This window comes from Heterodontus francisci, chromosome 12 (assembly GCF_036365525.1).
Source record: "Heterodontus francisci isolate sHetFra1 chromosome 12, sHetFra1.hap1, whole genome shotgun sequence".
In the NCBI taxonomy this organism is placed as follows: Eukaryota; Metazoa; Chordata; class Chondrichthyes; order Heterodontiformes; family Heterodontidae; genus Heterodontus; species Heterodontus francisci.
Window position 1 is genome coordinate 45322629 of NC_090382.1, and position 13766 is coordinate 45336394.

General features: G+C 41.9%; 1 protein-coding gene across 1 annotated transcript in view; it reads right to left on the bottom strand.

Moving 5' to 3' along the window:
- Nucleotides 1-1583: 1583 nt before the first annotated feature.
- Nucleotides 1584-13766, bottom strand: part of LOC137375581 (vesicle transport protein SEC20-like) — a 42554-nt gene continuing 30371 nt past the window's right edge. Inside the window, exons 4-6 of the mRNA XM_068042942.1 lie at nucleotides 6170-6274; nucleotides 4852-4970; nucleotides 1584-2660 (exon numbers count right to left, since the gene is read on the bottom strand). Coding sequence (XP_067899043.1) covers nucleotides 2464-2660; nucleotides 4852-4970; nucleotides 6170-6274 — 421 coding nt within the window. The 3' untranslated portion in view covers nucleotides 1584-2463. The remainder of the gene's footprint in view (nucleotides 2661-4851; nucleotides 4971-6169; nucleotides 6275-13766) is intronic.

The following is a 13766-nucleotide window of genomic DNA, read 5'->3' on the forward strand; positions in this document are numbered from 1 at the left end:
GAGAAGGTGCCATGGGAAGGGGGCAAGGTGTTGGGGGTAATGGAGGAGTGGACCAGGGTGCTGCAGAGGGAACGATCCTTTCGGAATGCCAACAGGGGAAGGGAGGGGAAGATGCGTTTGGTAGTGGCATCACGCTGGAGATGGCGGAGGATGATCCTTTGGATATGGAGGCTGATGGGGTGGAAAGTGAGGACAAGGGGAACCCTATCGCGGTTCTGGGAGGGAGGGGAAGGGGTGAAGGTAGAGGTGCGGGACATGGGCCCGACACGGTTGATAACATAAGCATGATGGGCAAAATGGCCTCCATCTGTGTTGTATTATTCTATGATTCTATGGGATGCATTTTAAATACCCGCTACCAAAATAGGCAGCAGGTGGAAAAATATGTGGCCCACATACACGAGTCCCATGTCTCAGAGCCAGCGCGATTCCAAACGGGATGGCTCATTAGCATGGCCGGGGCGGCACTCCCCCCCCACAAAAATGACATGGAGGAGGGGGCAAGCGAGCTGTCCCCGGCAACAGTGACCGGTGCCAGTGCGCAGGTGCAATTCTTAAAAGGCTTAAAGCCCTCAATGACCCTTTAAATTTTAAAGGAACAGTGACTTTAAAGTTTGTAAAAATGAATAAAATAAGTTTTCCATGCCCACTCCCACCCCACCACCCCCCAATGGCATTACACATCATTTCTACCCTTTCCCCCCCCCACCCCCGGAATACCTACCATGAAAGTCAGACCTCCCCCACCCAAAGTTCAGAACCTTTGTCCTTTACCCCTTCCCATCACTCCCCCAACCAATCCAAAGAGTTCAACCCTGCTCCCCACCCCCCAACACTGAGAAAAGTACCACCTCCCCCCTCCCCACAGGAGTCGCGCCTCGATTCCCTGAACGGGGATTCGAAGGTGCAGCATTGTCGGAATGAAGATCCCAACCTGCTGGCAGAATCGCTGCTGCCTGCATATTAATTAAAGGTAAGTACCCATTTGCATATTATAATGTGGGTCTCGTCTCTGAGCGGCGGGGCAGCCGCCATGAGGCCTCCCCACCACCAAGATCGGGACGGGACCTGCCGATGTCGGGGTCGCTGACGGGCCTCATCCGTTGCTATCTTCATTCCCAGCGTTGGAGAGCCTTTAAAATCCAGCCCTGCGTATCACAACTATGTGAATGACCAATAGCAGGAAATAGATAGTACCCACAAATACTGGATTAATAAGGAAAAACTCAGATATAGATTAAAGGTCAGAATGCTGAACTAGACTGTTCTGCCCACTTAAACCACTGCCACATACCTCCCTTTACTCAGGGTGCATAGTTCCGTCAAAATTAGGGGAAGAAGTTGGATTCTGCCTTGTCCTAAGTTTACTTTTGATTGATCTTAAGGACAAAAGACAATTTTGTATTTTATTGATCCTTTTAAAGATCCAAGTTTAAAAAAGGAACAAGAATTCAAATAAAACAGCAAAAATGTGGTATAAAATACATAAAAGCTATTTCCTAAATAATGTCCAACTGCAGATAATAAAACTCTAAATTACCTTCACCAAAAACAGAGCTTCATCAAGAGATTAGACAATAGAATAGATTACACTTCTTCTAAAGCTTTATTTTGACAATTTGCAATATAATTTTTTATTGATAATTTGTAGTTTATGTCCCAGCCAAGATTCCTCATATGTATAAGCTAAATAAGATTAATCAAGTTGTCCACATATTACTATTTAAATATTTCCTAATGGATCTGTTTCACATGCAAACTTTCTAACAATTATAATAACCACTGGCTTCATTAGTAGAATCCAATAAGACTCAGGTAGTTACGTTAAATATAAACAGAGGTTACAAAAATCGATTTATACAGCACTTTTAATATGAGTACCATACTGAAGGTAAATAATTGGTCCCATTTGGGCAAATATGGAGATATTTGTTTCACATAACAAATTGCTGGAAACTATTTACACTTTGTTCATAGTTTTAACAGGACTGAAATAGTTACATCTTGGGGTAATATTTTTCAATACTTAAATGTAAGCAGTATTTTTACAATCCAATCAAATTCAGCTGGCTCAACTATGCATGTTACGGATTAGATACGAACAAAAACATTGTATCTTACAAATTTTAGCTTTTAAATGGTTGCTGCAAATATGAGCTGTGGCATTTCTTAGGCAGATACTCCTGCCAATTATGTAACAGCACACAGCTGAAGAAAAGAGTAAAAACACAAAATAGTTTAAGTTGGAAACAGTTATGCTTAGCTTCTGAGTGGTCACTTAACTTCCAATTAATGAACATTAAACAAGACATTGCAAGTTTCTCTTAATGTGCTTCCATTTCAATACACGTGTGAACATAAGACTTGAATTTGTTTCATCATCCTCACAACTAACATCCCGGATAATTTAAAAGTGTTCCCAATTTCAATTCCCACTTGATGTGTGTTACTCTTATTCTAGCTCTATAAAAAAGGAAATAGGCGTTTCTTTAAAATATATACAACAGTTGCCAAAAACAGAGCCAATGCAAGGAAAATAAGCAGCTTGTCAGTCAACTCTCGGCGATTGTATTTTGTGATCAGCTTGCGTCCCAGCTGAATTGTGCCGGTCATGTTCTTAAATTCTTCATTTGTCTCCTGAACAGTCCTTGAGGATGTTGCTTAAGTGAAAGGAAAAATACTAATTAAAGATTTACATTAAACAATACAATGCAAGACAAACAGCCACATTCCAAGTAATGAAACTTAGATAATTTTTTTAAATTGTGGCATCAGAAACCAAGTCAAGCTGTAAAATACCAAACAAGTCAGTGAGTCAAGGTGCATATTGTAACTGAGTGGTAACTTGATTATATTTCCCACTACATTACTGAAAACTAACCAAAGCACATTCACTTAAGAAAGGAGAATAACCACTAAAGCAATGACTAAAGAAAAAGAAAGAAAAAATTTATATAGTGCCTCATCACATCCTCAGGACATCCAAAGCACTTGAACATTCAATAAACTACTCAAGTGTAGTCACTGTTTTTATGTAGGCAAATGTACCAGCCAAACTACATGCAGCAAGATCCTACGATCAACAAATTCAATGATGAATGAACAAAATTTGATGCCACCCAATAGTCCTGATGTATTTTCCCATCAGTTTGTTCCATGTTCTCACTTCTCATTTATGAAACTTATAAAATAATACAAGATTGGGTTAATGTGCTAAAATTGATACAGGCATGAGCAGCACCTTGCATTTCAATAAAGTTTTGCAAATGCTGGCATTAAGGTTGATATTTATACTTAAACTTTCCAATTATGTCAAAGATATTTTGACATTATTGCAAATGATGATCTTTTAAATACATGTATGAATTTCAATACTAGATTCTTACACTGGTAATGGAACAGGCACACTACTTTTTGGTTAGCTCCCAACTACCAGAAGGCTTAACCTGTCTGTTAGAGCTGGAAATGGTAGAATACTGCATTTATAGATTTCTATGCAAGACTGCGATTAGATACAGAATTTGCAGTTTTATTAATGCAACTAACTTGTTCAGCAAAATAACATTTATTGATCAGGGAAGAATTAATTATGATGTCCATAATTTAGCATTACATTTCAGATCTTTACATTTGATAATACCATTAAAACAATTTACCTAGTCATCTGTCTGATTTCTGTTTGTGGGAACTTGTGTGCAAACTGAACGCCACATTTGCCTGTATTACAACACTACACTTCAAAACTAATTCATCGGCTGTGAAGTGCATTAGGACATCCTAGGACATGAAATGTGCTATAAAAATCCAAATTTTTTCTTTCAATATTTCCTTGCATTCTGCATTAAGTACTTTCATAAGTGGATCTTGCATCCTATACAAAACAGTGAGTGTTTCGCTGCCCAATTTCTAGGTAAATGCAGTAAGATGCAGGGGTCAAACATAGAACCCTTCTCACTGTACGCAACCCTACTGGAATATATTACGTGGTGCTACGCAAATTCCTTGATTTCTGTATGTGGAAGAATAAGACCATGACTACAAACCACCAGACAAATTTATTGCACATAAAACAGATAGAAAAGTTTTCAATACAAACAGTACATTTACAGTAATTGCAAACATTTGCTAATCTCTTCAGAACACCAAAAACAAAGATGCATATCCTATACTCACCTTCAACACAAGAGTGACCCTGAAAACACGGACACTTAATTTTTGTGACACTCTCTATCATTAACTAGCTTGTACCCTTGATGTTTTCAGATTGACTGGAGACAGTCAAATATAAGTGCACTATTAGCTCCTGGCTACAGATATACCCATCAAAGAGACTACAAAGAATCATAGCCCTGGATCTTTCAAAGACCAGACTCACATCTTCATCTCAGATACAACTATCAAACAAAATTCTCCAGGATGTCAATCACATGCAATATTTGAACTGAATGGCTTGACCCCTTTCTGAGAAACATACTGCTCTCTTCTAATTACTTCAATGAAGTGGTGCTTAAAGGAATTTAACACTCAACTTCAATTTAACTTCAACCATAAGAGATGCCAGTTTGGATAAACTAGGTCTAAGATTCTTAACAGATATCAGCATAATTAACTATCTCTTGTCCTAAAGGAACAAGCTACAGACACATAGTAATCTCCTTGGTATACTAGGCAGTAATGTATATTCTCTACACCTTAAAAAAATCAGCCAACAGTACTTAGTTTTAACCCTGTGTGTATTGTGACTGGCAATAATCCAATACATAATTCACCAGACAGTAATCCTTCATTTGTGTCACATAAAAAATTAACATGGAGGAAATTGGAAGTATTCATACATTTCTTCAACCTTACCTAGTGTCTGCACCGACTCTTCACTCTGCTGCACCTGTTGTGACATCATCCTACTGATACTCATCAAACTCTCTGTAATGCTGCTTGCAGTCTGTACCAAGCCTTCCTTTGTCAATTTTCTGAAACCCAAGAGAAATTATTCCACTTCAGCATTTATGATTTTTCTGTTAACTTTCTTCACTGTTTGGTCTCATTTCGCTGAGAAATGCCAAAGTATCCTGGACAGTTTAATCATAGTTTCTAACGGGACTATATGAACTGTGATAGAAAAGAAAGTAACACTCACAAAAAGCCCCGTGTTACAGAGCTTGTTTCAAAGAACATCCAAAAGGTATAAATGTGTTAAAAGTGTACACTGAATGTAAAAAGCAATCGCAATTTTTTTGCTCAAAATCTTTTCTTCAGCTATCACTTTTCCACATTTTTAAATTTCAGGCAGTAAAATATCTGCAAATGGGGATCTACTTCAAGTATTCTTCAATATATAATTTTTGAAGTTAGTGCTTATACTTTTTTGTTTAATAAAGGCAAAGCGATTGGTTTACTTATCTTTACCAAGACTGAAATATGATTATACTCAACACGGCTTAATTTTTGAAAAAATTTTGTAATTTTGTAATTCTAAATTCATGCTTCATTTCAGTTATACATGCATATAAATATTCAAAAGCTCAGGTCATGTCATATTACTGTAGTTTATCACAAGAGGGAAGGAGAGAAATGAGCACAAGAGGGAAGGAGAGAAATGAGCACAAGAGGGAAGGAGAGAAATGAGCACACGAGGGAAGGAGAGAAATGAGCACACGAGGGCACAATTACTTAAACATTAGAATTAAAAACTGTAGAAATGATCACAATGGATCTTGCGCTGACAGAATCACAGACGTGACATCCTCAGCATTCTATTATTTAGGGCATTAGGTTCTGGGATCTTCTCTGAATTATTTTAATGTGTGCAAAACAACAAAGAATATTCAATAGGTGTCTTCACCAATGATCTGTGCCTATGATTCATGTAAAGGGATTTTATCATTGAACAGGGACGCTGTTAATCACATCTGTATGGTCACGAACCATGCACTGCAGATGGGGACTTCTGACTTGCTACACCTCATGCACTTTGAGAAAGTAATTGAGTCAGTCTGGGAGGGTGAGTTAAGCTATATCCAAAACTCCTACATTTGAATTATTGTATATCAAGACATCTCAAGACACTGAATAATAATTCCTTTCAAAACCAAGTGAAGTTGAATTATGCATGATATAATGTTGTAAGATTAAATAATATGCACTTTCTAAAAAAAAACACCTAACTTACCGTTGTCGAACTGAAGAATCTCCACTTTGCAGCAATTCATCTTTTTCATAATTGTCTATGGCCAGCTTGCAGGCCAGGTTTGCTTTTCGCCAAGCAGTTTGGTTGCTTCAAAGGAACACAGAATGACATTAGTATGCTGTGAGGGAATGAACTAGTTATGGACAATCACCTGCACCTTCCTATTACAACAATGTCTCTGGTTAGCTTGAGACTCCTCATTCAAGATGGTCGCACAGTGTGGTTGTAAACAAGAATGCTTTGTATTCAGAGTGTAAACGTTGGGAACTTGTTGAGAGGGGAAGGAGCTGCTGCTTTTTGCCACCGGTACCTGTGGTAGTTTATGAAAGCTTGAGACATTAAGTATTTTAATTTTTTGTCCAGTTTTTTAATGCTTAGTGTAATTTAGTATGTAGAAAAACAAAAACAAAAAAATAAAATGTAGACTATAGACTAAAATGTAGATATAGACTAAGATATGGTAGAGCAGGTTGTGTCCCCGGGCTGCAGCATGTGCGAATTTGTGGACAGCACAGAGGGAAGTATGTTATTGCAATTCATGTTGGGAATGTAGGGAAAAGTAGGCAAGAGGTCCTGTTTGGAGAATTGCAGGAACTAGAAGCTAAATTTAAGAACTGGACCTCAAAGTTATAATCTCTGTATTATTACCTGAGCCATGTACAAATTAGTATAGTGATAAGCAGATTATGGAGGTGAACAGGTAGCTGAAGGGGAGTTGTGGGAATGAGGGGTTCCATTTCATGGGACATTGGCAGCAGTAAGAGATAGGAATGAACTGTACAACTGGGGGCTCCACCTGAACTGGGCTGAGACCAGGGTCCTAGCAGAAAGGATAAATAGGGCAGTCACAAGGACTTTAAACTAGTAAACCTGGGGGGGGGGGGTGGTGTTGGGGGGTGCGAGTGTGGTGGAAGGAAGAAAGAAGAAAGAAGCTCAAGTGGAAAAAGTAGCATAAATAATAGTTCAAAAACAAACAAATGGCAAGAGAGTAATAGACATAGAACATAGAACAGTACAGCACAGTCCAGGCCCTTTGGCCCACGATGTTGTGCCGAACCTTTAACCTACTCTAAGATCAAACTAACTACCTACCCTTCAGTAGAGTCAAAAAATGCTTCAGGCGCTATAGGTAAAGTGAAAATTAAATGATGTGATTAAAACCCACATGCCAAATGGAAGATATTAATTTCCTCGTGTGGAACTTTGCCTGAGACTTTTACTGGAAATTGTTACAAATAACTTTTAAAACAGAACAGCTATAAGGCAAGATGGACACGAACAATTGCATTTGAAAAAAAACAAAAGGATTAGACTAGAGACTGATATGACTGAAGCAGCCTAAAGTGATTCTTGACAACGCAGCCGGCCGGTGTTGTCGTCAAACTGCACTAAGCTGCGCACATGCGCAAACGGGCTTCTGCTCTCTGCATGTGCACTGTGTTCCAGATTGCCAGGACTGGTTGGCACATGCACATATGACGTCATCGCGTTACACGGGGAAGCGGGGAGGGGGAAGCAGGGAAAGAGACGGGGGGAAGCGGCGATGGGAGAGTGGGGGAGAAGCGGGGAGAGAGTGTGGGGGGGGGGGGGGGAAGCGGGGAGAGAGTGGGGGTGAGTGCAGCCGAAGATCTTGGTAGCGGTGGGTACAGGTGCACTCTCCTCCTTCCCCCTCCCCCCCACCAGCCTGCTCTCCACCCCCCTGCCCGCCAGCTCGCTCGCTCTCAACCTCCTGCCCACTCACTTGCCACCCCCTGCCCACTTACTCGCTAACCCTCTGCCCGCTCATGCTCTCCGGCCAGTGTGTGCTGCCATGTGTTTACTTTGCCTTTGTGTGATTATTTGAGCAGCGCCATCTTTAGTCCTGGTAGCTGCCTGAATGTCGCAGACGGTGATGTTTTAGTGGCACAGGCTGCATTTACACATGTGCCCGTACAGTGCCACCTAGTGGTTGCGTTGTCAGCAAACGCAGCCCCAGAACAATAGGATGCTCTCAAATTCAATTATCTGGGATAGCCTCATCAATGCTGGTCGTCAAAAACCATCAACACCCATTGACTTTGAAAGAGCCAACCCACCCCCCACCAAGTATGTCTGGGCAGCCTGAAAGAAGGGCCTTGAATTTCAGAGACCATTCCAGAAGATTCCCATTCAAACACAAAGAAGTGGTCATGTCATGTGACCGCTTATGCAAATTTGGGAGATTGTGAATTATGACTCAGAACACAGGCCGTAACTGAAATCCAGCAGGGGAACATCTCTCTCCAGTAAAGTGCCAAAGAAGCCTCGGCTACAACTACTAAACCTCAAGCCCTTCACAGCCAGCAACTAGGGGACACGGATAAAGCCCCTCTTCTGCCTTCTGGAACCGAAGAAGCAAGCCCGAACTGTGCACGTGGCCCAGCAAGGGCTTCAAGACTACAATTTCAACTATGAACTCTGGAACTGAGGTTCAGTATTTAAATTCAATTTATTACAGACCTCCCAACTCTGTGTTTCCTTCTTTAATCTATTTGTGTGTGTATGTGTGTGGCTCTAGTGTGAATGTGGGGCGTGGTAATTTTAGCAATTTCAACCGGTTTAGAGTGATAAGGTTAATAAACTTATATCTTTCTCATTTAAACTCAAGAAAACCTGTCTGATTGGTTCATTTGCAATATATTAGAGGAACAGGAGCAAGTGCTCACTGAGGTGGTAAGATAAATCATTATGTTAAAAAAGATCAACCCTGTTGCGGTCAAACCAGAGAAGGGATGAAAGGCGAGCCTGAGACCCCCTCCTCACCTGGTCGTAACCATGTAATTAAACCAGTAAAGAGAAATAAGGAATGTGTGAGTAAAACATTAGAGCAGAAGGACAGTTAGGATGTGTGTCCCAAATAAGCGTTCTCTATACAAACACTGAGCATAAGGAACAAATTTAATGAATTGCAGATGCAATTTCAACTTGCAGAATATGACATAGTAGCCCTTACTGAGACATGGCTGCAAGATGGTCAGGACTGAAAACCAAATATACCAGGTTATACGGACTATAGGAAAGATAGGGGAAATGGTAGCGGGAGAGGAATAGCCTTAGCAATTAAGAATGAAATCACTTCAATGATAAGAGAGGCTATAACAAGAGGTGAACAGGCAGTGGAGACTTTATGGGTTGAATAAAGAAATAGAAAAGAATTTAAGTGGGAGTTGTGTATAGCTATGAAGTGGTACAATGTATAAATACAGAGAGATTAGACAAATATGCGGCAAAGGAAGAATGATTTTAATGGGGTATTTTAAATTCAGTATAGATTGAGAAAAACAGACTAGCACGCCATAAAGGTAGTGAATTTCTTGTGTGTTCAGGATAGTTTCCTTCAACAATATGTCCTAGAACCAAGAGGGCAGGACATATTAGATTTAGTAATGAGCAATGAGCCACATTTAGTTAACAGCCTAACAGTGGGTGAACATTTATCTAATAGTGATCATAATATGATCGAGCTCAACATAGTTGAGAAAGGGAGAACCACAAAACAGCTACTAAGATTCTAGAGTTAGGTAAGGCTGACTTCAATGCGATGAGACAGAGATGGTCCACAGAAAACTGGGAAATCTATTAATGGATAAAAAGACAGATGATCAGTGAAGGTGTTCAAAAAAAAAATTGTGATACAGAACCAGTTTATACCCCAAGGGGCAAGAGCTCAACTTACCAACAAATTTAAAACAACCATTGACGAGAGATAAGCGATTACATAAAACTAAAAAAGCATACAAAAATGCAAGAAAAAAAGCACAGATCCTGGCGAATGGGAGCAATACAAAGTACAGCAAAGGATGACAAAACAGAAAGTAAGAGCTCGTGAGGATAGGAAGAAACCTGAAAGGAATATCAAAATTAACACACAATTTTTTTACCATTACATAGGAAAAAGAAAATGGTCAGGAGCAATGAGGGCCCTTGAAAACTGATAATGATGATACTGTCAATGAAAATAAGGAAATGACAGACATGTTTAGTAACTACTCTGCATCAGTATTTACAGTAAAAAGAAAAAGACTTGCATTTATATCGCACCTTTCACAACCACCAGATGTCTCAAAGTGCTTTACAGCCAATGAAGCACTTTTGAAGTGTAGTCACTGTTGTAATGTAGGAAACACAGCAGCCAGTATGTACACAGCAAATTCCCATAAACAGCAGTGCGATAATGACCAGATAATCTGTTTTTGTGATGCAACCCAGCCTAATGCCACCTTCCAGCATTTGGTCCATAGCCTTGCAGGTTACGGCACTTCAGGTTAAAGGCCTGCTCGGGTCAGGAAATAAAAACCCGACCCGAACCCAACAGAACCACATCGGACCCGAGCCTGACCCGAGCCCAAGTCCCTCCACTTTTTCCCGCGCCAGTCCCGACCCGATCACCGGAATGGTTACCTACCTTGCCTCCGTAGTGCACTCACTCACTGTACCACTTTTGGATTAAGGAAGCTGCAGCATGAGCGTGATGATGTCATTGAGACACTCACTCGCTCACTGCGCAGACTCAAGAGTTTCGCTCCTTGACATCCCGGACTCCAGCTCAGGTAAGTTTTTCAACTTTTACACTCTCCACTCCAGCAGAGCAAAATGCAACACTTCCTGTGTGTGTTCAACTCGGACCCGACGGGACCCGGCTAACCCGAGCCCGAAAGCCAGACCCGGAGGAGCGACCCGACCCAAACCCGACACGTTGTCAGGTTCAGGTCGGGTAGCAAGCCTTTTCTTCAGGTGCATATCAAGACACCTTTTAAAAGAGTTGAGGGTTTCTGTCTCTACTATCCTTGCAGGCAGTGAGTTCCAGACCCCTACCATCCTCCTGGTGAAAAACATTTCCTCATTTCCCCTCTAATCTTTCTACCAATCACTTTAAACCTATGCCCCCTAGTCACGGACCTCTCTGCTAAGGTAAATAGGCCCTTCACATCCACTCTATCCAGGCCCCTCACAATTTTGTACATTTCAATCAATTCTCTCCTCAGATTCCTCTGTTCCAAGGAGAACAACTCCAGCCTATCCAATCTTTCCTCATAGCTGCATTTTTCCAGTCCTAGCAACATCCTCGTAAATCTCCTCTGTACCCTCTCTACTGCAATTACATCCTTTCTGTAATGAGGTGACCAGTACTGCACACAGTATTCAAGTTGTGGCCAAACTAATGATTTATATAGTTCCAGCATAACCTCCCTCCTCATATTCTATACCTCAGCTAATAAAGGAAAGGATTCCACATGCCTTCTTAACCACCTTATCCTGCTACCTTCAGGGATCTGTGGACATTCACTCCAAGGTTCCTTACCTCCTCTACACCTCTCAGTATTCTCCCATTAATTGTGTATTTCTTTGCCTTGTTTGACCTCCCCAAATGCATCACCTCACACTTCTCCGGGTTGAATTCCATTTCCCACTTTACTGCCCACCTGACCAGTCCATTGATATCTTCCTGCAGTCTGCAGCTATCCTCCTTGCCATCAACCACACAGCCAATTTTTGTGTTGTCTGCAAACTTCTTGATCATTCCCCCTACATTTACGTCCAAATCATTAATATATAGCACAAAACGCAGGGGACCGAGTACTGAGCCCTGCGGAACCCCACCGGAAACAGCCTTTCAGTCACAAAAACACCCGTCAACAATTACCCCTCGTTTCCAGCCAATTCTGTAACCAGCTTGCTACACTTCCCTGGATCCCATGGGCTATTTTAACCAAGCTGCCAGGTGGGACATTGTCAAAAGCCTTGCTAAAATCCATGTAGATCACATCAACTGCACTGATCAACCATCTTCGGAGTGTTCCCACTCTCTGCAACGTCCAGAGACAGAGAGAAAGAGAGATAGAAAGAAGGGGGAAACAGACAGAGAGAAGAGGGGACAGAGAGAAGAGGGGACAGAGAGCAGAGGGGACAGAGAGCAGAGGGGACAGAGAGCAGAGGGGACAGAGAGCAGAGGGGACAGAGAGCAGAGGGGACAGAGAGCAGAGGGGACAGAGAGCAGAGGGGACAGAGAGAAGAGGGGACAGAGAGAAGAGGGGACAGAGAGAAGAGGGGACAGAGAGAAGAGGGGACAGAGAGAAGAGGGGACAGAGAGAAGAGGGGACAGAGAGAAGAGGGGACAGAGAGAAGAGGGGACAGAGAGAAGAGGGGACAGAGAGAAGAGGGGACAGAGAGAAGAGGGGACAGAGAGAAGAGGGGACAGAGAGAAGAGGGGACAGAGAGCAGGAGAGAGGAAAAGGGGACAGAGAGAGAAAGGGGGACAGAGAAAGAAGGAGGCACAGACAGAGAGAGAGAGAAAAAGGGGACAGAGAGAGAAAGGGGTACAGAGAGAGAGAGAAAGGGGTACAGAGAGAGAGAGAAAGGGGTACAGAGAGAGAGAGAAAGGGGTACAGAGAGAGAGAGAAAGGGGTACAGAGAGAGAGAGAAAGGGGTACAGAGAGAGAGAGAAAGGGGTACAGAGAGAGAGAGAAAGGGGTACAGAGAGAGAGAGAAAGGGGTACAGAGAGAGAGGGAGGGCAGAGAGAGAGAGGAAAAGGGGACAGAGAGAGAGAAAGGGTACAGAGAAAGAGAGGGGGAAAGGAGGATAGAGAGAGAGGGAGAAAGGGGGACAGAGACAGAGCGAGGAGGATGGGCGGGTGGTGTGGGGGGCAAAGAGAGAGAGGGAGAGAGAGTGATCAAGATCACTCCTGACAGAATGACATCTATCCAGAATACTCCGCATCACTACAAGTGTGCAGGCAAAAATATGCCAGGTATCCCACTAAATTACTGTCCAACATAGTGACCAGAACATAAGTCAATAAATTAGCCTTCTCATTTAAAGCTTCTTCACAAAAATGTACCACTGTTGTTGTTTTGAGTAATAGTAAGATAAATTTTAATGCCTTTATCGTTACGAAATTGTCTCACTGACTCGTCCATGTAAGACAAAAATTGTAATGTGGCCACCCCCCACTCCACGCGAAAAGGTTGGATAACCCCGGTTTATCGTCTCTCAGAATTAATTTCATTAACTGCCCACTACTGAGGTTAGACTGTCTGGCCTGTAATTATTTGGTCTATCCTTCGCTCCCTTTTTAAACAAAGGCACAATGTCAGCAGTCCGCCAGCACCACACTTGTGAGGATTGGAAAATGACGATCAGACCCTCCAATATTTCCTCCCTGGCTTCTTTTAGCAGCCTCGGGTACATTTCACCCAGCCCTGGCAATTTATCCACTTTCAAGGATGCTACTCGCATTAATAATCCCTCTCTCCCTATGTTTATCACATCCAATACTTCACACTCCTCCTCCTTAACTACAATATCTGCATTGTCCCCTTCTTTTGTGAAGACAGACGCAAAGTATTCATTAAGAACCATATCAACATCTTCCACCCCTACACATAGATTACCTTTTTGGTCTTTAAGAGGCCACACTCTTTCCTTAGTTATCCTCTTACTCCTAATGTACTGAAAAAAACATCTTTGGGTTCACCTTGATTTTGCTTGCCAATATCCGTTCATGCCCTCTCTTTGCTTTCTTATTTTCTTTTTGATGTCACCCCTCCACTTTCTATACTC